The sequence below is a fragment of the Nicotiana tomentosiformis genome, chromosome 3 (genome assembly GCF_000390325.3).
Source record: "Nicotiana tomentosiformis chromosome 3, ASM39032v3, whole genome shotgun sequence".
NCBI lineage: Eukaryota > Viridiplantae > Streptophyta > Magnoliopsida > Solanales > Solanaceae > Nicotiana > Nicotiana tomentosiformis.
The window spans coordinates 11,721,538-11,745,660 of record NC_090814.1 but is presented as its reverse complement, the minus strand read 5'-3'; the positions used below and the strand labels follow the sequence as shown (position 1 = coordinate 11,745,660).

General features: G+C 36.3%; 2 protein-coding genes, 1 long non-coding RNA gene and 1 other non-coding gene across 4 annotated transcripts; 2 read left to right on the top strand and 2 right to left on the bottom strand.

Annotated features, from left to right (window-relative positions):
* Window positions 1-3,835: 3,835 nt before the first annotated feature.
* On the top strand, window positions 3,836-4,083 carry LOC138908715 (uncharacterized). The gene is made up of 2 exons (XR_011415114.1): window positions 3,836-3,955; window positions 4,048-4,083. It is a non-coding gene; the product is annotated as an uncharacterized lncRNA (long non-coding RNA).
* Window positions 4,084-18,944: 14,861 nt separating this feature from the next.
* LOC138907370 (uncharacterized) lies at window positions 18,945-19,946 on the bottom strand. The gene has a single exon (XM_070197968.1). The coding sequence runs from the start codon at window positions 19,944-19,946 to the stop codon at window positions 18,945-18,947; it is 1,002 nt and encodes a 333-aa protein (XP_070054069.1).
* Window positions 19,947-20,337: 391 nt separating this feature from the next.
* On the bottom strand, window positions 20,338-21,185 carry LOC138908714 (uncharacterized). The gene is made up of 2 exons (XM_070199393.1): window positions 20,686-21,185; window positions 20,338-20,610 (listed from the first exon to the last, which is right to left on the bottom strand). Exons 1-2 carry the CDS (start codon window positions 21,037-21,039, stop codon window positions 20,551-20,553), a joined length of 414 nt encoding a protein of 137 aa, XP_070055494.1. The 5' UTR covers window positions 21,040-21,185; the 3' UTR covers window positions 20,338-20,550.
* LOC117281717 (small nucleolar RNA R71) lies at window positions 20,876-20,982 on the top strand. The gene has a single exon (XR_004512343.1). It is a non-coding gene; the product is annotated as a small nucleolar RNA R71 (small nucleolar RNA).
* Window positions 21,186-24,123: the final 2,938 nt, after the last annotated feature.

Sequence of the window (24,123 nt, the reverse complement as noted above, 5' to 3'; positions counted from 1 at the left end):
AGTGAGATTTAAAGCTTGTTAATTACTTAAACAAAAACCAAGAACTTTCGGAAGATTTATAATTTAAAAGAGTTGGGAATCGTTAAATTCGCTTGATAATATATTACAATAAAATCTCAATTTTTACATGTATTTCTCTGAGGAATATTTGTTTATTGCTAATACAATTATATTTAGCTCACTAAGAAGTAGTCAATTAATAGCACTCCGTGAGCTTATGTGATTAATTGAGTTAAAACTAGTGACTATTAGACCGAAATATTTTTCTTGCTTGAATTGTGCTAAGAGGTAGTAAAAAATTTGTGAGAATATTTTTACTAAAAAATCAATAATCTTGCCTACAACAATTCCTCTGTGAGAATTAAAACTGAGGCAAGCAAGATTACGAACTTGGAATAATAGTTTACTAAAAATTACTCACTCTACTATTTTATTCATTGGTTATTATATATTAATTTTTGCTTCGTGAGAATTACAAAATCAATATAAAATAACTTAGAGATAAAAATATGTAGAAGTGTGTTCGCAACAAATTTTCGTAGTCCGGAAAATAAACAGCAACAAAAATAATATGAAGAAAAAGAGATTTATCGATAAATATTTGTGAGTACAATTCTATGTATCCCTTGATTCTCCTCTCTAAAATTCTCCGTGATTCGAGGGCTTGTCGAACGTCGAAGACGAGGCTTGAAGTATCCATGAGAAGAACACTTTCTTTCTTGCCCATAAATAAAGAACTTGAATTCTTTGGGCAATTGTGACTCTCTAATGAAGCCTAAATCGAATTGGAAAAACCTTTTGAAGCCAAGTATGTTGTACTTAAAACAATACTTTATTAGGAACCTTTATAGCAAAATTATGGTAACCAAAACATGGTCACATTGAACAATTTTTGACAATTCCATTGTCACACTTCCTCATTCCCGAAGGGGATAGGTAGTTTTTTCAATTAAAGTGACATTAATCGAAATAGGATCAATTATTTAATTCAGAGTCGTCACTTGGGATAATTTTATGATGTCTTAAATCACAAATCGAGAAAGTTTGACTCTGATTTAAAGTCCGCGAAACCAGAAGACCAGGTAAGGAATTCTGTTAATCTGGGAGAAGGTGTTAGGCATTCCCGGATTCCGTAGTTTTAGCACGGTCGCTTTAATCATACCTGGCTTAATTAAATAGATTATTACGTATTTTAGAACCTATGTGTTTTTACCTTTTACCGCTTTTAATTTCTTGATTATTCATAATTATGGAATTATCTTGAAACGAGTCACGCGTACGTATACTCGTTTTATTTGGCGCGCTAAAAACTGTGTCACGCGTACGTATACATAATTAATAACACTTTATTATTTTGGAGTTTTAAGCGGCGTTCATGGTGGTTGAGACGGCAGAGAGAGGAGTAAAGGGGGAAGGCGGCTAGGTTGGAGCAGGAGTGGCCATCGCCGGTGGTCAGCTCTGGCGGATGGCCGAATTTTGGCGAGGGAAAGCAGTTTTCCAAGGGGTTTCCGTTCTCTGCTTTTGTTCTCTCTCGTTTGTGTGTTGCGGCCAGTTCTTCTCTTGTGAGAATGAGAGAGAGGAGCCTTTTTATTTTATGGTTTGTTGGATTTTGAAGGTAAAAGATCTGATGGGTTACAATGGGCTATCCGAATTTGGGGTCAAATTTTGGACTTTTTAATTCTAAAGGTCCATAAATTAACCAACTAAAACTTCTTCCCTTTAAATAAATTAAAATTAATTCCAATTAATTAAAGTAAATTATATCATAATATGAAATTATATTTTTTTGTATTTTCAAATAAAGGTAGAGAAAATGAAATAAATTGAAAAATCAAAATATTACTATAAAATACTAATGGCCTTCTAATGAATATTTACCATTTAAAACTTTCAAGTCAAACAAGAATTTCCTATTTTACTTTAAGAAGAATTCTTTTTCCATAAGGAAAGTTCCATCACCTTATACAATCTATATAAGGGATCTTTGTTTCCTTTATCTTGACATATGAGAATCGTGAACATAGGGTTTCTTTCATGTTGAACATGGCTGCTCATAGTCTGCTTTCACTTCTTTCTTCATTTATTTCTCCCTCTAAAACAGAAAGAACATTCGTCATGCCTTTTTTCAATTGCAATACAAGTCAGCCAGCTTTGCACCCTTGCGAAAAAGAATTCATATTTTGTTGTAGGAGACTTCAAATCATGAGCCGCTTATTTCTACCGAAAGTAAACTCATAGGACTGAAACATATCAAAAAATCAGTACGAATCTCTTTTTTGTATCAACTGAAATTAATTTCGAAGTTGACCTACACGTCTGGCCCGTGTTGATCTCACAACTTTGCGCACTCTCGCCAAAAGATTCATATCTTGAGATCACAAAGTCCAAACCGTGAACCGCTTGATTCTACTGATTCTAGACTCAAAGACATATAAAAAATTAAGAGCCAAATTCATTTTGTATTGTCTGGAATTAATTTTTGAAGTTGGCGTACACGTCTGGCCTGTTAATCTCATAGCTCTACGCACTCTCAGCGAAAAAATCGTATCTCGAGATAGGAGCGTCTAAATCACAAGCCGTTTAGGGCACTGAAAATTAGACTCCTAGAGGTACAACATATGTAGAAATCAAAGTTAGGAGGTCCCTAGGTTTTCTCAGATAATTTGCTGAATCTGGAACACGAGTTCCGATATGCTTGCTCGATTTTTCAACTTTGCATGCTCTTGCTAAAAAAATACATATCTCAAGATAGGAGTATCCGAACTACAAGTTGTTTACACCATTGGTAAGAAGACTCGGAGAGATACAACATCTATAAAACTTGAAGCTCCAGCCCCTTTGATCCAAATGCTACAAAATTTTGAATCAAGCACTGAAATCGAGAGGATTGTTCGGGTATCATACTTCTTTTTCCCTTCTTTTTTTTAATTATTTTTTTTGCAGGTTTGTAGAAGAGATATATATATATATATATATATATATATATATATATATATATATGGCGAGTTCTCTAATCCGCATCATGAGAAGAAGTGGATGATCACCACTCCTTTTTGTAGGGAAGAGATTCATGAAGCGTACTATCTTTCGAGATTTGACAGAGAAGTGCACGTCACAATGCTCACCATCCGCATTGAAGCGTCATGTCATTGACACCGGTTCTTGTTGCTGAGTGAAAGCTCAGTGCCGTTGTCTTTATTGCTTGTGTGTGGCTAGTGGAACTGCTGGTTTTAGATACTCAACGACCTAACTCATGGTCGAGACCAGAGATTAACGAGGCTCCCTAATTTTAACTTCTCTTTCCATGCTGATTAGTTTTAATCAAACTTTTTGTTACTCATGCTAACCTTTTTCTTCCTTTCTTTTCTTAGAACGTGGGGTTGTGGAGAAGTATTCATGAAGCAGCAGAACCACTAAACGGAATCAACATTAACCCATGAAGCATTGGTCTGAAAGCATAACATCTCAATTAGTGCACCGAATGCATCTATCGTCGTTAACCAACCCAACCAGCAGGAACCAAAGCATATAGTACTCTCAGGAAGATAGCAGTAGCCTTATGTCAAATTAAGCAACTCGTCGTCAACATTGATACTTACTGCTAAACTGAGCTTTGCACTGTCGACACCAATCAATCATGTGAAACCATAAGTTTCATGGCGTCCGCATCGACATTTATAAGTGTAGTTGAAGTGTCGTGTTACCGAAACTTCGTGCTATTGGCACCGAGAACTTCCAAGATACTTTCTTTTGCAGGATTTTGCAAAAGTTCCAGCGATCTTGATATTTCTAAGAAGATGCATTGCTAGCGAACCTCTCGTCTCTTTGCGGCTTGGCGAGAGAGACATATGAAGTGTCCTTTCAACCTTGGCGACAAAATCCCTACTCTTAGAGGCTTGGAGAGACAATATTTAATTATTGGCGAGCCAACATGTACCACATTGCATCATTGCAGGTTGATGAGGAAGACAACTAGAGTAGGCCTTTCCAACTTCGGCGAGCAAACACTTAGCGCGTCTCTGCAAAAATATTTATTTCTCGATACAGGAGCGATGAAATCACAAGCCGCTTCTTCCTAAAGAATTACAACTCAAAGGGATTGAAAAAATAAAAAATTCAGCACCAAATTCCTTGAGGATTAGCTGCAATATTGTTTTTTGAAGCTGATAAACGTGTCAAGCATTTTAACCTTACAGCATTGTACAGTCTTGCCAAAAGATTGATATCTCAAGTTAGGAGTGTCCAAATCGCGATCCGTTTGCGCCATTGGAAAGAAAGCTCACACCTGAAAATTTCATAGCAGGATTCCCCTCATAATGGCTGCAATAATATTCTAAAGTTGCTCCTGATGTTTGTTGTACTTGCAATCCAGCTTTGCACACTCCCGTCGAAAAATTCATATCTCGAGATAGGATACTCCAAATTGCGATCCGTTTATGCGGTTAGAAAGTAAATTAATAGAGATGAAACACATATGAATTTCATGGTAGAAATCCTTTTGAGCTGGGAATAGAAAATTCTCAAAATCCACCTAGCTGTAGTAACCTTCAGATTCTTGTAATTCCGACAAAAGAAATAGTATCTTAAGCTAGGAGACTCCAAATTGCGATCCGTTTGTGCTGTTAGAAAGTAAACGCATAGAGCTACAATACATATGAATTTCATGGCAGAAATTCTTTCGAACTGGAAATAGAATATTCTCAAATTCCACCTAGTTGCAGTAACTTTCAGATTTGTGTAGTTCCGGCGAAAGAAATAGTATCTTGAGCTAGGGGCCTCCAAATTACAAATGGTTTGTGTTGTTGGAAAATAGACATCCAAATCTACAACAGACAAAATATTATGGACATAACATCTTCCAGATGGATCGCGGTAATTTTTTTAATATTGATCCCGTTGTCGGTTGAGATCGATTTCCATCTCTATGCTCTCTGAGTTATCCTGCGAATGTTTTTTTTTCTTTCTTGAAATTGACTTTACAATCTTGCATGTAGTAACTTTGACTATCATGCTTCACAAATCTTATCTCTTTGCTTTCTTTTGCAGACTTGCAAAGGAGCTCAAAGTGTCCGGATATCATACATAGATGTCATACAGGATGCGGATATGTTGAAGTTTTGAGCACGCAAAATCTCTATGATAAAGAAATAATTATTATAGTAGATCATCATGCGAAGCCACCCCTTTACCAACTGTTGCACTTGAATTGTTGATAGTCTTGAAGTTCATAAATGGCAGCTCCCATGATGATTGAAGTTTTTTTTAAAGAGCGACAACTTCTCACATATGGGACCTTCAACCAACACTTGCACATGAGAAGCAACATCCTACTCGAGGCCTAACAACAGGACCCATGGTCAAGAGATTGTCACAACTATTGAACGTGAGAGACATACATCGGGAATGGTGTATTAAATGTGGAGATGTCATACAAACTCGGAAAAGCATTCAAAACGCCTGCAACAAAGCCTAGTTTACGATCATTTTCATTACTTAGGCTTTTGTATAGGATGATGTCTAATTACTTTCGTCTCCACATTTTTTGGATGTATCAACTTTTGTAAGATTGAAGCGATAAAATATCCTTTACACTTCAAGGCAAATTGTCTTCTTCCTCGTATTTCTATATGTCTCCATACTTGAAAGAGTTGATGTGATGATCCCATAAGCCAAACCTTTTATTTTTAAACTCATGTGATTGAACTTAGAATAAAAGTCTAACCTACCTACGTACCTCGGTGAAGAGGATCAAGTCATAACGTAGTTCAGAGGGATGAGTTTTTTTTTGTCACTTTTGCCTAGGCCGCCTCTTTTGAGGTTTTCAACTTAGCAGACTTTTTTTTGGTCGTACACAATTTAGACTCATGTGGGCCAGGAGTGTAGCAACGTGCAGTTTAGGCTCATGTATCAAGGAGTATCATGACTTACATTTTAGGCTCGTACGTCGAGGAGCATAGGTGACTTTTATGAGAAGTACTACTTCAGAAATTTTTCGTTGATCGGACCAACTCTAAGACCATCCTTATTAACGATTTTGTATACGCCACTTGAATAGGCTTCCTTCACAACATGTGGCACATCCCATTTTGAGGTAAACTTGTCGCCTATGCGTTTGTTGAGGATTATGGGCCGTCGAACAACTAGGACTAAGTCTCCCACTTGGAACGATCGTGGCCGCACTTTCTTGTTGAAGGCTCTAGCTAGTCGAGCTTGATAGCACTCCAATTTTTGTTGCGCTTCCAATCTTTTCTCATCCAACGCCTCTAACTCTGCCAGGTGAAATTGAGCATTCTCTTGAGATGTGAGTCCTTCTTGAATTGCGATCCGCAATGATGGAATTTGTTGCTCCAACGGAAGGACTGATTCTACGCCATATGACAAAGAGTAAGGAGTTGCTTGTATAGCAGTTCTGAAGGTTGTCCGGTATGCCCACAAAGCTTCACCAATTTTCTCATGCCGGCCTCTCTTGTTCTTTACAACCACTTTATTTAAAAGGTTACCAAACATCTGGTTAAAAGCTTTAGCAAGGCCGTTGGCGGGTGCATTATAAATTGAAGACTTATGTTGCCTGAAATCGAACTTCTCGCACAGACTCTTCACGAGTTTGTTATCAAATGGCGTTCCATTATCAGTGATTATGTATCTTGGTATGCCGTACCTAAACATTATATATGACTTGATAAAATCGGCAACAGACTCCTTTTTCACCTCCTTGAGTGGAACAACTTAAGCCCATCTAAAGAAGTAGTATGTATGTAAATCTGTTCCTTTGATGACTTTGAAAGCGGTCCAACAATGTCAAGTCCCCATGCATCAAAAGGACATGAAGCTACAGTTGGATGAAGAGGCTCTGGAGGTTGGTGGATGTAGTTGGCATGAAATTGACATGCTTGACATCTTTTGGCATGATCCATGCAATCCTTCACCATGGTCATCCAGTAGTAGCCCATCCTTTTGATGCGGAAATGGAGCTTTGGACCAGATTGGTGTGATCCACATGAGCCAGAATGTGCTTCCTCCATCGCTTGACGGGCTTCTTCTTTGTCAAGACATCGCAAGAATAGTCCTTCAAAAGAGCGGCGAAATAATGTCCCCTTGTAGAAGATGAATCGTGGTGCCCTTCGCTTGATGTTTGTTCTTTGTTACGGATCCTCGGGTAACTTTCCACGTTCAAGGTACTCTATCAATGGTTGCCTCCAATCCTCTTCTTCAATCACCCGAACGGACGTATGATGACTTTCGTTGATTTGAAGATCAAGAAGTCTAGGAATGACCCATCGATTCACACATGTACCTTTGTTGACTCATTCTCTCCAAGTGCCATCATCGTGGCCAAGTTAGCCAAAGCATCAGCCGTGCAATTTTCTTCTTTTGGGACGTGGTTTAAGAACACTTGGTCGAATCTTTCGAGTAAACAAGAAGCATATTGGTGGTATGGCAAAAGCTCTTCCTTCTTTACATCGTAAATCCCCAAAAGTTAGTTGATGATTAGCTTAGAGTCATCATATATCTCTAACTGTAGAATCTTCATGTCTAATGCCATTTCAAGATCGATGATCAAAGCTTGGTACTCTGCATCATTGTTGGAGCATGTTTCACCTAAAACAAAGGAGAATGGCAAGATTTGTCTATCTGGAGAGACCAACATAACACCTGCCCTCGCACCGTTCCGACGTGCGGATCCATCAAAGAACATTGTCCATGGTGGCAATTCTTCCACGAACAAAACGTCTTCATCTGGAAACTCATCAGAAAGATCTCATTCCACCGGAAGAGGGTGATCAGCGAGAAAATCGGTGAGTGTTTGTCCTTTCACAGCCTTTTGAGGTGTGTATGTGATCTCATATTGGCTAAACAATATGGACCATCTTTCTAGGCGTCTAGAAAGAACATGTCGAGTCATCACGAACTTCACAGGATCTGCTCAATAGATGAGTTTGATGGTGTATGCTTCAAAATAATGCCTTAGTTTATTTATTGCATAAAGTAACGCTAAGCATATTTTCTCAACATGCGTGTAGTTTAACTCAGCTCCTATCGGAGTTCGACTGAGGTAGTACAAGGCTTGTTCCTTCCCTTCATCATTCTCTTGAGCAAGTAGTGCCCCAAGTGAGTGTTCTTGTGCCGCAATGTAGAATATCAATGGCTTCCCAAGTATTGGTTCCCCTAACACAGGTGGATTCAGCAAGTATCTTTTGATGCTTTCAAAAGCATTTTGACATGATTGATCCCAATGAAAAGGGATATCCTTCCTCAATAGATGATTGAAAGGTTGACATCGTCCGGCTAGAATAGAGATGAACCTCCGGATGAATGTTAAGTTTCCCTATAGACTTCGAAGCTCCCTCAAATTCCTTGGCTCGGGCATTTTCTGAATGACGTCAATCTTTGTGAGATCAACTTTAATTCCACGATGACGCATAATGAAGCCAAGAAACTTTCCTGAGGTAACTCCAAATTCACACTTGAGTGGATTCATCTTTAGGTCAAATTTTCTTAACCTTTCAAAAACAATTCGAAGGTCTTCAAGGTGGTAACACCTACTCTTCGTCTTCACCACTAAATCATCGACGTAGCATTCAACCATCCGATGAAGCATGTCGTCAAATATGTTTTTCATCAAGCGTTGGTAGGTGGCACCAGCATTCTTCAGACCAAAGGGCATCACTTTGTAGCAGTATATCCCTTTTGGAGTTCAAAAAGCAGTACACTCTTCATCTTTTGGAGACATTCTGATTTGATTGTATCCGGAGGACCTATCCATGAATGACATAGCTTCATGCCCTGTTGTAGCATCAATCATGAGTTCAATAATTGGTAGTGGAAAGTCATCTTTCGGACATGCCTTATTTAGGTCTCGAAAGTCAACACAAATATGTATTTGACCATTCTTCTTCTTGACATGTACAATATTCGATATCCATGATGGGTACTTCATCTCTCGAATAAATACCGCCTTGATGAGCTTGTTGACTTCGACTTCAATTTGTGGTACTAGCTCGGGTCAAAACATGCATTGTGACTGCTTCATAGGGCGTGCTCCACTTTTGATCCCTAAATGATGAACGATTACCTTAGGACTAAGACCAGACATTTCTTTATACGACCAAGTGAAGACATCTTTGTACTTGGTCAATAACTTGGAGTATTCCTCCTCCTCCTGAGGCGTAAGAAGCGCACTAATGAAGGTTGGGCATGGATCTTCTGGAGTGCCTAAATTGAGTTCCTTAAGCTTATCCACGGTTGATTGACCGCCATCTTATAGTTGGGGGGGGGGAGCCTCGTGGACTTCATCACCAACTTCAAGGCATGGGCTATCTTCCACGGTGATGTAATAGGATGTTTCCACAAAGTCTGACTTTTCTCTTCGACTTCCTTGGAAGGTCGGCGTGGCTTCTTTCTCTTTCTCTGCTTCTTTACGAGGCTGGAAAGTGTAAACAATGGTTCTCCTTTGTACCTTCAGTGGACTATTAGTGGATATTGACAAAATAGACTTCCTCTTCATACGTGATGGGAAATCACTACAGATTTCTTTGTCAATAATAACTTCAAACCACACTCCTCATGGCCTTGCTCCTTATGTTTTTACAGTATCTTTCTAGATGGTGACTTTCTTGTGGTTCCCAGGCGACAAAATGCAGAGGTCTTTGAGGTAGTGGAAACTTCCTTTAGACGTTTGAATGTTCACCTTTGTGACTTAGCCTTTCAAATAACGAGACCTGAGGGGTTGAGCCTCCAATGCAATCGAACACTGAAGCCCGTTGTTTTATTTTCTTGCCCTTAACTTCCTCCATCTCCTCTACTGAGGTGTGTTGTGATTAAGCTATCTCTTTGCTTCTCTTAGATGAAATTCGAAGAGGCTCTGCCAAAATGAATCCCAACCCAAACTTTGGAGTGGCGACGTAGTGCCTTTGCTTTCTCAACTTCATTTGGGACTCATTGAGCCCATGTAGCTTTTCACCAGTGACTTCGTATTTGAGTTCTCCTAGTCTTGATGGATTGGAGAAGTCATAACTAGACTTTTCAAGCAGTATGAAGGCCTTATGATCATAATGCCCTTTTATTTTATCAGCTTGGAAATTGCCTTTAGTAGACTCACAAGTTACGTATGGGATTTGTGCAACTGGGACAGTCATATGCTCCTTCAAATATTGGATATCTTTGTGACTTATTTACTTCTTTGGAGTACATTTCTGTAGCAAAGGTTGCCCTTTCTTTCGACGCTCACGCGGATCAAAGCGCAAAAAACTAGATGCTCTTTATCAGTCTTTCTCTGTATGTCACATTCAGACGATGACACCTTAATGGAGACTTCTTCAGTTCTTTTCTTAGGCAGCTTGGTGGTAGTCCATTGAGTCTCATTTTCTTCTTCTAACTTGACATTAGCTTTGTCGACTGATGATGGTTTCTCCACACTCGGTTCACAAGAATCTAGGTAGAATTTTGCATATGCAAAGTATGATTCCGTCTTAGTGAAAGGATTGATGTCTGCATCAACTTTGACTATCTCTCCATCCCTTATGTACTTCAGACATTGATGCAAAGTAGACGATACCACTCCATTCTCATGAATCCAAGGACGTCCAAGCAATAGGTTGTATAATATTTTAGAATCTATGACGTGAATCAGGGTGTTTGACTTCATCTCACTAATGGATAATCCCACGCGGATCATGCCTATGGCTCGTTGTCCTCCTTGGTTGAAACCTTGGATGGTTAGGTTACTTTTGGATAGCTCATCGATAAAGATCACAAGCTTTTTAGCACCATTTTCGGCATGATGTTGACGGCCAAACCATCATCAACAAGTATGCGATTGAGATGTTGTTCCCAAATGGCCCCTACAACGAACTAAGGTCTGTTATGTGGTCTGGACGCCAGCAACAAGTCATCATATGTGAAGGAAATTATTGCACAACATGTGACAACTTTTCCGTTATCATGGTGTTCTTGTGTTTTCATTGTAGTGAGCTCATCGTTGCTTTCCTTTGTTTTGTCAGTACTAGAAACTACATGAGTTACACCAACGTGACTTCCATGAAAGAATTTTCCAGGAAAGAATTCATGCAATGTGATGGGCTTTCGGAACTTCGGCGATAAGGCACCGTTAATCTTCTTGCTAATAGAAGATTTGATAATTCTTGGTGGTTGTAGCTTATCCACATCGCTTATTTTTACTCTTGGCTTAGGAAGTGGTAGCCTCAAAACTTCTTGATGTCTTCGTTTCTTATAAGTGACTAGAGTCCAACCCTCATCGTCTTTGTTTTTTGGCTGAGTGTCCAGCTCTAGTGAACCTTCAAGAGTTTTCCCTGAAAGATCAACTTCAACGGACTCGAAACTTCCAAATTGTAAGAAGGCAATGCTTGACGCGTTCTGCAACCTTGAACACTTTTTTTCCTTGAGCGCGATACTTGTATGATTTGCTTCTTGTTTTATCCATGTCTATGATGATTTTTCCTTCACTTACAAGAGCCATGATTTTCTCCTTTAAGATGAAGCATTTCTCTGTAGAGTGGCTAATGACGCGATGAAACTTGCAGTATTTCGGATCGCCAAATTTACCAATTTCCTCGAGCCTTTTTGATTTAGGGAGATCGATGACTTTCTTGGTCAGCAATTCATCGAGGATCATGGGTACATCTGAATCTGGAAATGGATAAACCTTCTCCTCCAATTCCTTTAAGGTTGGACGACGTTTCTCTTCTTTGGGATATTGACTCGAGGTCTTATCCTCCTTGACCTTTTGCTTACTCGTGACTTTCACAAAAGTTGCTGCTTTCACCGCCATAGATTCTTTAGTTTGGTTCTTTGATACAACATTTTTCTTGAACTCCTTCTGATCAGTGAATGGAGATGCCTTTCCATGGCTTGCGATGCTTAACTCCGTGTCGTGAGCTCGCGTTGCAAGTTCTTCAAAAGTTCGCGGTTTGATCCCTTGTAGGATGTACAAAAGGCCCAGTGCATTTCCTGAATGCACATCTCCACAGCAGATATTTCTGAAAGGCGATCCTTGCAGTCCAAACTTAATGCCCTCCAACGATTGATGTAATCCACCACAGGCTCGTCCTTCCTTTTCTTGGTGCATGTCAACTCTATCATGCTTACAATTCTTTGGGTACTGTAAAAACGATTCAGGAATTCCTTCTCAAGTTGCTCCCAAATATCAATGGACTCGGGGTACAAGTCAATATACCAGTCAAATGCGTTCCCTTTCAGCGAATGAACAAACTGCTTTGCCAAAAGGTCACCATGCGTTCTAGCATTGCTACAAGTCTCGACAAAGTGGGCAATATGTTGCCTTGGGTTTCCTTTTCCATCAAATTGATGTAGCTTTGGTGGTTGATAATTGGTTGGCATAGTTAGACAATCAATCCTCTCAGTATAAGGCTTAGAGTAGTACAATGAATTTTGTGATGGTCCGCCGTATTGAGCTCTGATGGTGTTTGTTATCATGTCTTGCAATTGTTGGACAAATAACGCCGCAACCGATGTAGATTGTTGTTCCCTCTGAATGCTGAACTTGGCAAGCGATTCCTCAACAGCCATTTTTTGCGAGGTGAAGACAGGTGAACGAGGAGGGACGTGGCTTGACTCTCTAAGTGCATAGACCTCCTATTTGTTCATGAGTTGAGTGATTTGAAGGTCTTTGTCTTCAACAGATTTCTTCAAGACTTCTATAGTCTATTCCATCATGGCAAACTTTTCGTCCACGTTAGTTGCGTCGGTCATTAAGGCATTGACTTTCGTTGACACTAGAGAATCCACCAGATCCTCATGTTCACCAAGGTTGGAGGCTTTTTGAGAAAGTTCGTTAAATAGCAAGAATGGGGTGTTGCTCCCAAAGATTGTGGTTGTAGACGTCATGTGAGATCTGCTCTTCTTTGCCATCTCCAAGGACGCGAAGAATTCGGATTCATCCAAGCTACTAGATTTGAACTTGCTTCGAGTGATTGGGCCAACATGACTGAGCTTAACGGATGCGGCAACAGTAGTATCTTTGCATGAAACATCATACTTGCGGAATGCCATTGTAGCAGTAGATTTGAAGTTCGTAGTTTTTAACTTGCAAGAAGGAGAGATGAAGGGCAGAATGAGTCCCACTGGGCGTGCCAAAATTTGATCCCAATAAATTTTCGTAGTCCGAAAAATAAACTACAACAAAAATAATATAAAGAAAAAGAGATTTTATTGATAAATATTTGTGAGTACAATTCTATGAATTCCTTGATTCTCCTCTCTAAAATTCTCCGTGATTCGAGGGCTTGAGAAGCGTCTTTCTCGAATATAGGACGATGCATACCTCCCTGTGATGTATTTAATCGCCAAGAACGTCGAGCAACACTTTGTTGTTACGGGTTGATCTCCGGGAAGAACTGCGTTGATCACTCCTTTGTTGAAGAACTATGTACTTGATGATTGATCTCTCTGTTTGTGGATGCCTTCACCAATTGCGGAGTGTTCTTCTCCAACTCTCAATGTCCCCTGAGAGTTAGTTAACCCTCTATTTGTAGTTGTAGAGGATGGACAGTCCAGCTACATATGAATTCTCTTGTTTGATTCTGATTGGCTCATGTCATTTTAGCCACTTGGCGACCTGTGGTTGGTTCTTACTTTTATACTTGGATTACCACATCATTTAACATGTGGCGTCATCTTTTTGGCTTTCAGTTTGACTAGATATGCCATGTCACTTGACACACGGCATGAGTCTGAGCCTTAAGATGAAATGGACCTTGGGCTTGAAAATAATAAAATGGACTAATTTAGCTTGTAAAATCCAAATTAATTATTTAACCCAATTGAATTTAATTCAAATTTTGTATGGATTAGACCCAATAAATTTTATATGTCTATAAAGTGATAAAAATAATTAATTAAAACTATTATTACAGCACAATACAAAGTATAAAAAGAAAATTTCAAGCCAAAGATGTATTAAAATTGAGATATATATATATATATATATATATATATATATATATATATATATATATATATATATATATATATATATATATATATCAAGCTTCATCAACTATCCCAACAAAAAAGGATTACTCCATTATGAAGTAAGAAAAAACTAATTTAGAAACAAAAAACTTATGAAGAAATATTATTCTTCTATTAGAAAGACAACTAGTAGAAAATACTAAAGACAAAAGAGAGACCGAAGAGTAGTTTTCTCTTCCCCAAGACTCTCCCTTTCACAATACAATATGAGTGCCTGTTTATAGAAAATGTATAGGAAAGGTGAGATGATGTTGTAACTTTAAGTCTTGATGTTGTGACTTCAAAACTTGATGTTGTAACTTCAACATTTGATGTTGTAACTTCAACACTTGATGTTGTGACTTGAAAGTTACATTCACTCTTGTTTACTACTACGTGCATTGCTCTTTTTCCTCCTTGTTTTGCTTGTAGTCCTCTTTCCTCAATTCATCTTTCCTCCGCAAAACTTGTTAGAAAATATAGGAGAATCGAATATATTTATTCATGTTTTATTTAAAAATTCTTATTTATACGTATGAAAATACATGAATAATTTATATTCATCAAATTCTTCCACACTTGAACTTTTACTTGTCCTCGAGGAAAAAGCATTTTTTTAACTACTCTCTTCAAAAATCATTGTTTGCCTTGTGGAGAGAAAATTTATTCAAGATAAGGATTTTCTCATTTTCCCAAATTGACTAATCTTTTTAACCTCACAAAATATTTACCTTTCTTATGATTCCTTCTTTGTTTGGCAAGAACTTGCATTTCTTCTCCCTATGACTCTTAAGAATTGATAAATTTATGGCCACCATCAATAAGAATTGTGCTTCTTTATCCATGGGCATGCTCATTATGTAAATTACCACTAATGTAGTTTAGACACTATTTTCTGTAATCTTTTAGGGCTTTTTCGATTTGTAGTGTTAAGCTTCAGGTAGGTAGAATAAAAAGAATATTTATAGTAACTCTTTTTTTCTTTTCTTTTTTTCTATTGAATCAATATATTCTGAAAATTTGAAGCAATTTCCTTCTCTTTGGTTTTTGAACAATACTTTCTGTACAATAGAGATTTTCTCTATATATGAAGAATCTATATGTATACTGCTTCTATGTCTTTTCTGTCGCCATTTTTTTCTTTCTCTTTTTTTTTTATAAGCTCCATCTTTGAATTTTCAACTGAAGAGAAACAATTAGGAAGAAGTAATTACATATATATATGAGTATCTATAATTTACTGGTTTAGATTGCGGTGCGACAAGAAAGAATGGTTTACAGGCTTCAAAGTTGGGTACTAGGGATACATTTTTTTTTTTGTTTTGGTTGCATTTTCAGGCTAAAAAAAAGAAATCAAAGAAAGCCTAATTCATTTTTCAAAAATTAGTGTCAACTATTATTTTTTCTTGACAAACACTCTGCAAGTTCTAGTAAAGAATTACCGAATCTTCCTGTTGATGTTCATAACTCTTCTCAATTCCAATGATTTCTTGTGTTGAAGATGCAAATCCTTGCTTTCACAAAATTAGAATAATAAACTTGGAAGTTATGTGATTCAAGAAGAAAAGAGTTAATATTTAAAAAATGAAGAGTTCTTATTTTGTGAATTTAATACCCACAATAAAATAATAATCCACGAAAGAGAATAATATATAAGTAGTACTTTATTTATGGGAATTAAAACTCTATTTTTTTGTTTTTTATAAATACATGAAGTACTAAAGAACTTTTAAATAAAAAAAATCTTTTTAGCTTTCAAATTTACAATCACAGAAGAAAGCTTGAAAGAAACTGTGACTACACATGTTCTATGTATAATAGACTGGACTAGCTTTTAGACCTTATCAGTCATGGGGTCCGGGTTTTGATATAAACCAGAAAATTTACCTGAGCCAATAATTAATTTACACAATTAGATGGTTAACCAACCAATGACTTAGGCATACCGACCACCATGAAATTACTCCTGTATAGATGGATTTGTTTTTGTAGAGGCCTTCATGGGATGTCCTGGTTGTACAATAATCTGGATATTAACCAGATCAATTGGTTAAGCATTTATTCATACAAATTATATTGGGCTTATGAAGTTCTATTGCTTCACCCTCAATGGCTACGGATAAGGAAATTGTAGTTATGAGTTTAATGTCGTCAGCTCGACTTATTAACAACGGAATGTTTAGGCTATCAGGGTTACCGATGGTTGTTGCTCAAAATGTCCTCCAAAATACAACTTTAACCTGTGACTATTTACCTTAAATTTGTCTCCTCCATTGATCTGTTGAATTTCAATTGCTCCATATGGAGTGACATCTGTAACATTATAAGGACCTGTCCACCTGGGTTTTAATTTTCCTGAAAATAGCCTCAGCTTGCTATTGTAAAGAAGTACTTGATCTCCAATTTTAAAACTTTTTTGTCGGATCAAATTGTCATGCTATTTTTTTGTTTTTTCCTTGAATTTCTTTGTATTTTCATATGCTTCCAACCTCAATTCTTCCAATTCATTAACCTGAAAAAATCTCTTTTTACCAGTAGAAGTTAATTCAAAGTTTAATGCTTTCAGTGCCTAAAAAGCTTTGTGTTCTAATTCAACTGGCAAATGGCAAGCCTTTCCAAAGACTAATTTATATGGGGATGTTCCAATTGGCATTTTGATCGTTGTTCGGTATGCCCATAATACATCATCTAATTTTAATGATCAGTCTTTTCTTGATGCCCATTAATTATAGGCTATCAAGAATTCTTTTTAACTCGCGGTTGGAAACTTCAACTTGCCCTTGTGTTTGAGCATGATATGGTGTTCCAGTTTTGCGAGTCATACCATATTTTGATAGCAAAGCAGAAAATTGTCTATTCATGAAATGAGTTCCTTGATCACTAATGATGACTCGAGGTGTGCCAAATCTAGTAAAAATATTTTTTCTAAGAAAACTACACACTGTATGAGCATCATTCTTCCTTGTGGGGATGGCCTCAACCCATCTTGATACATAATCTACAGCCACAAGGATATATTCAAATGAATGAGAAGAAGGAAAAGGACCCATGAAATCTATTCCCCAAACATCCAATATTTTACATACTTGTATTGATTGTAATGGCATCTCATCTCTCTTAGTGATATTACCTATTTTCTGACACCTGTCACATTGTGCGACATATCTCGGGCATCTTTGAAGAGTGTTGGCTAGAAAAATTCGGCCTCCAATACTTTAAATGTCATACGGTTTGCAGCATAATAACCTCCAATTGCTCCATCATGGCAATGACACAAAATTTTGGTCATCTGTTCTTCAGGTACACACCTCCTCATGATATTATCTGCATAAATTTTGAACAAGTAAAGTTCATTCCACAAATAATACTTAGCATCAGAAATAAACTTTTTTCTCTGCTGGTAAGAGAGATCTTGGGGTGTCCATCTTCCAACCAAGTAGTTAGCAATATCTGTAAACCAGGGTGGTTGAGCCACAACAGAGTTGACTGAAAAAATGCGTTCATCGAAAAATTCTTCTTTTATCTCGTTGAACTCAAGGGGAGGGTCTTCTAGTCTAGATAAATGGTTAGCTATGTGATTTTTTGTTCCTTTTTTTTTTATCTTTTATCTCAATGTCAAAATTCTTGCAGAAGTAAAATCCATCTTAACAATCTAGGTCGAGCATTTTTTTTTGCTAAGAGGTATTTTAAAGCTGCATGGTCAGTGAAAACAGTGACCTTCGTTCCTATCAAATAAGAACAAAATTTATCAAATGCAAATACTACTGCCACTAACTATTTTTCTATTGTGGCATAATTCATTTGAGCCTCATTTAGTGTTAACTGGCATAGTAAATAGGACGAAAAATCTTATCCTTTCTTTGGCCTAAAACAGCTTCAATTGCTGTATCACTAGCATCACACATAACCGCAAAAGGTTGACTCCATTCAGGGGACACAACTACAGGGGCAATTGATAATTTCTCCTTAAGGGTGTCAAAAGCTATCATATAATCACCTGAAAAATCAAACTTAATATCTTTCATCAAGAGGTTAGTCAGAGGTTTTGAAATCTTTGAAAAATCCTTTATGAACCGTCTATAAAAACCTGCATGACCTAGAAAGCTTCTAATGCCCTTAACAGTTGTGGAAAGGGATAATCCTGTTATAAGATTAATTTTAGCCTTATCAACTTCTATCCCATTAGCAGTGATTTTATGTCCTAAAACAATTCCCTCTGTAACCATAAAATGATATTTTTCCAAATTCAGAATCAAGTTTGTCTCTTCACATCTCTTAAGAACTAAAGTCAAGTGGTAAAGACAATCTTCAAATATTTTTTCAAAGAGAGTAAAATCATCCATAAAAATTTCAAGAAATTTTTCAGTCATATCAGAAAAAATTACTGACATGCAACGCTGAAATATAGCAGGGGCGTTGCACAGACCAAATGGCATTCTCCTATAGGCATATGTTCTATGAGGACATGTGAAAGTTGTCTTATCCTGATCTTCGAGTGCAATTGGTATTTGGTTATACCCTGAATAGCCATCAAGAAAACAGTAAAACCATATCCTGCAATTCTTTCCAACATTTGATCAATAAATGGTAAAGAAAAATGATCTTTTCTGGTAGCATCATTAAGGTGTCTATAATCAATACAGACTCTCCATCCTGTAACGGTCCTCATAGGTATGAGTTCATTATTTTCATTCTTTATAACTGTCATACCTCCTTTCTTTGGTACTACCTAAACTGGACTTACCCAAGGCTGTCTGAAATTGGATAAATAATACTTGCGGCTAGAAGCTTGACAATCTCCCTTTTCACCACTTCCTGCATTGCAGGGTTCAATCTCCTTTGGGGTTGGATTATTGGCTTGTAGCTATCCTCTATGAGGATTCTATGCGTACAAATTGCTGGACTAATCCCTTTGATATCCTCTATAGTCCACCCTAAAGCTGCTTTATGTGCTTTTAAGACTTGAATAAGTCTTTTTCTTGTTCTCCAGTCAAAGAAGATGAAATAATTACTGAAAATAATTCTTGCTCAAGATAAACATATTTTAAATGAGAAGGAAGAACTTTGAGTTCAATTTTTGGTTGAACTTCTTTTGATTGCATCTCCTTATCCTCAGAATCTCTTTCCAGTATTTCAGATTCTCTCCTAATTGTGGGATCATCATCTTGTGCGGTGCCTGATTTGGTCAAACATCTTTCCATTGAGTCAGAAATTAATTGATCATCTCTGAATTCATCTGCAAGATCACTAATCATGTTAATAGAAAAGCATGAAGATGATGCCTCATCTCCTGAAAATCTTAGTATCTTTTGCATATAAAAAATGACTCTTTCTTCATCAACTCTAAAAATTAGTTGTCCTTGATGAACATCTATGATTGCTCTTCCTGCAGCAAAAAATTGTCTACCCAAAATTATTGGTTCATCACGATATTCTTTCATTTCAAGCACTATAAAATCTACAGGGAACACAAACTTATCTACTCTTACAAGCACATTTTCAATTATCCTCTTAGGTTTCTTAGTACTTTGATCTGCAAACTGAAGAGAAACACATATGCCCTTCATTTCACCAAGATTCAGTTTTCTAAAGATAGAAAATGGCATCAAATTTATTGAAACTCTAGAATCACAAAGTGCTTTTTTAAAGTATACTCCTCCCAGAGTGCATGGAATGGTAAAACTGTCAGGATCACCAAATTTTTGTGGTAGCTTATTTTGAAGTATAGCACTGCATTTTTCAGTAAGCATTACCATAGAAACTTCTTCTAATTTCCTTTTACTTGACAAAATTTCTTTTAAAAATTTAGCATATGAAGGCATTTGCAACAAAGCATAAGTAAAAGGAATATTAATATGATTTTTTTTTAAGATTTCCAAAAACTTTGCAAATTGACTATCAAGCTTTTCTTGTTTCATTTTTTGTGGAAAAAGAATTGTCACAGGTGGGGCAGCCATTTTTTCAGAAATATTTTCTTCCTTATTCTTTATTTCTCTCATTTGATGGTTCAGATAGTTTTTCAATATTCTTACACTTGTCTATATGTTGTTCTGTCTGGTTCTTTTCTTGTCTGTCTGTATAAGGTTCAATAAGTTTCTTACCTGACCATAAAGTGATGGTCTTAAGGTGCTCCTTTGAATTTTTTTCTGTATTGCTTGGTAAGGGACCCTAAATCTTTTATGACACAAGAGCTGCCAATTGGCTTAACTGAATTTTCAGATTTTTGAGGGATGAATTTTGGCTTTTCATCTTTTCATCAGTGACCTTAATATACTTGTACAAAAGGTCATCAAGGCTTGGATGAGCTTGTTGGGGCCTCTGCTGATATGGTAATCCTTGTTAATAAGGTCCGTAACTCAGTTGCCCATGATTTTGACTCTGGTATCCCGACGGACCCTGTACATGTTATTTCTGGAAGCTTTGAGAGTTTTCTGCACCATTTGGGTTACTCCACTAAAATCCTGGATGCTTTTGTGCCATTAGACTCCCAAAAGGATATGACTTGTAACCGATGACATTAACATGTTCATCCGTTTGATTGGTTGCTTGACATTCATGGTTCTAGTGGTTTCCTCCGCACATGTCACAAGCCTCAGATTGGTTTGATTGTTGTGTATTTACCTGAAAAGATTCAATTTTTTGTGCTAAAGAAACAATCTGTTGCGTTGGTGTATTTAAAGCATCAACCTGATTTACCATAGCAGCCTTTTTAATGATTACACGCTCAGATGGCCATTGGATAGCATTCTCAGAAATTTCATTCAACAGTTGCAATGCTTCCTCTGTGATTTTTCCCATTACAGAACCTCCTGCAGCTGCATCTATCACATTTCTGGCAGAGGGTTTTAACCCGTGATAGAAAATGTATAATTGCATATGTTCAGGAATGTCATGGTGTGGGCATTTTCTTAACATTGCTTTTAATCTTTTCCAAGCTTGATAAACTGACTCAGTGTTAGTCTGTAAGAAATTAGATATGTCTTGTCTTAACTTTGTTGTTTTAGCAGGGAAAAATATTTGTTTAAGAACTTCTGAGTCATCTGGTCCCATGTCGTAATGGACCCTTGAGGCAAACTTCTCAACCAAGTCTTGGCATCTCCTTTTAAAGAAAAAGGAAATAGCCTTAACTTGATAGCTTCAGGAGGTACTCCATTGTACTTAGAAGTTTCTACAAGTTCTAGAAAATTAATTAAATGACTATGCGTGTCTTTACTTGTATCACCAATGAAGATACAAGATTGTTGAATTGTCTGAATCAGGCCGGTCCTGATTTCAAAGTTGTTGGCTGCCACTGGGGCTTCCTGACACTAGATTTACAGTTGAATCAATCAGGTCTAGCATAATCCCTAAGGATTCTGTTTACTGGCCTTGGCACCACTTCATCAAATTGCTCCTCTGCTTCATGGTTTTCCATTTCTTTACAAGTTGCTCCTTAAGAAGACGATGTTTGTTCTTTCCTGCGCAATCGAAGAAATCTTTCAATTTCAAGATCGTAATTAGCCAATTCTTTTATAGAAGAGCGGGTCATAAACTACTTAAAATTTTAAAAGTAAAAAAAATTAACATTAATTTCTAGTGTAGTACTAGTAATTAATAACTAAACTAAAGTAAATTTCAAAGATAATATAGATAGTTAGTGAAGAAAAACAAATACCACAATATTGTAGATAATAATACTAGTAATTAGTCTATAATATAATAAAATAAAAATATAAAATAATGAAACTAACAAGTAAGCATCAGTAGTAATACTAACAACGAATTGAGATAGTATAATATTATTAATTATAAACAAAAGTTATACTAGTGAATAATAGTGATTAGTAAGAATAACATTGTGGAAGTACTAATAACAATAGTAATAATACAATATTACAACAACAAAAAAAACAATGATAAGAAAATAATAATGTGTAACAACAAACTATATTGAAAAATAAAAAAAAGAAGTACGTCGAAGAACTGGCAATGAGAAAAAAAAACGATACAACAGGTGACAGTACTATGAAGGAAAGGTAATGATAGTAATAATAGGAAGAAGTACTAATATGTCTTTTTTTCTTTTTAAAGTGCTATTACAAAAAGAAAGCGATAATATTAATATGACAGTAGTAGTTATAGTACTACTTAGTAATTAGTGATAATAGTAACAGATAAATAACAATAATAAGGTCTCAAATTAGTAACAAAATATTTAATCTGAAGTAGATATATGACAATCCCCGGTAACGACGCCAAAAATTTGACGAGGCCAATGTGTATAGGATTTTCCTGCTCGTGCTTTGTCAAATTTTAGTATAGTTTATAATATCGTTACATAGAGATTGGAACATTTATGCTACAAACTTTTAATATTTCAACTACTATTTGAGAGAATCAATTTGATGAAAAACGAGTGAGGTTTAAAGCTTGTTAATTACTTAAACAAAAACTAAGAACTTTCGGAAGATTTATAATTTGAAAGAGTTGGGAATCGTTGAATTCACTTGATAATATATTACAATAAAATCTCAATTTTTACATGTATTTCTCTGAGGAATAATTGCTTATTGCTAATACAATTATATTTAGCTCACTAATAAGTAGTCAAATAATAGAACTCCGTGAGGTTATGTGATTAATTGAGTTAAAACTAATGACAATTAGACCGAAATATTTTTCTTGCTTGAATTGTGCTAAGAGGTAGTAAAAACTTCGTGAGAATATTTTTACTAAAAAATCAATAATCTTGCCTACAACAATTCCTCCGTGAGAATTAAAACTAAGGCAAGCAAGATTACGAACTTGGAATAATAGTTTATGTCACGACCCAAAATCCCACCATAAGCGTCGTGATGGCACCTAATCTCCAAGACTAGGTAAGCCGATTTCCATTACATTTCGAAGCCATTTTTTTTATAAACGAAACCAACAACGGAAATAATTATAACAACCTCCCAAGACTGGTAGTATTGAGTCATGAACTCTAACATAATACATGAAATAATCTCAATGATCGAATACTCAATACTGTTTGATTAAAAATTAACAGTACAATGAAATGAACAAATTCCAAGGAACTGCGACGACCAAGCAGCTCTACCTTGAATCCTTGCGATCACACTCTAACTTTGTCCAGGTCCGATACCTCCAATACCTGGCTCTGCACAAAAATGTGCAAAAGTGTAGTATGAGTACACCATGGTTGGTACCCAGTAAGTATCAAGACTAACCTCAGTAGAGTAGAGACGAGGTACAGTCAAGACACTCACTAGTCAAATAACATGTACAATATAGCAGTATAAAATAGTACTGAAAAACAAGTAGAAATGATAACAACAAACTCAACTAGTGATATAACAACAAGGCAATAAGAACATCATAATTATTACTCAGGCGAATAAGAAACACAAGTACAATCAACAAGTCAAGTCCTTCAAATATAAATCTTTCACATATTATTCTTTAAGATAAATATCTTTCGAATATACTTCTTTTGAATAATTATCTTTCAAATATAATTCTTTCCAATAAATATATTTTCAAGTAAAAGTCACCATGTGACACCTCATTTCAGAATCATAAAAATTACGGGTCTCATCCCACTTTCATATTTTTCACGGCACCTCGTGCCCATATTTCTATCACCATCACACCGACAACTCACCTGTCAATAATAAAATCATTATATTTTTCTCCGGCGCCTCATGCCCATAATATTTTCATAACTGCACGGACAACTTACGTACCAAAATATCAATGTATATAAGATCCGCATGATCAATTTATTTTCAATAAAGTAAGGTTAAAAATCTTTAAATCAAGTAAGAAATCAACAAAAAGATAATTTTATTCTAGAATTCGTTTGAGTGAGGAAAATGACATTTCCATTAAAATAAAGCATCAGCTAAACTACTGATTTGAATATAGAATTTATTAAATTAAACATACTAGAAATTTTTCTTTCATTTAAAACAACTCAATCATCAAAAACAAGTACAGCCGAAAAATACAAATCCTCAAAGTCTTGTACGAAAAAGTCAAGGTCAACACAATACATCAAGAAATACAAAACACTTAATATTAAGTGAAATAATACATCACGAAAAACACAAGAATTTAAAAATTACGAAAAAACAAAATAATCAAAGGCAA

Bases quoted from the DNA above. Each gene is read 5' to 3' on its own strand.
- LOC138908714 (XM_070199393.1), bottom strand. From the start codon at position 21,039: ATGGGACCAGATGACTCAGAAGTTCTTAAACAAATATTTTTCCCTGCT. The intron at 20,611-20,685 runs GTAAATCAGGTT...GAATCTTTTCAG, and splicing joins TCATTAAAAAGGCTGCTATG to GTAAATACACAACAATCAAA.
- LOC138907370 (XM_070197968.1), bottom strand. From the start codon at position 19,946: ATGGCTGCCCCACCTGTGACAATTCTTTTTCCACAAAAAATGAAACAA.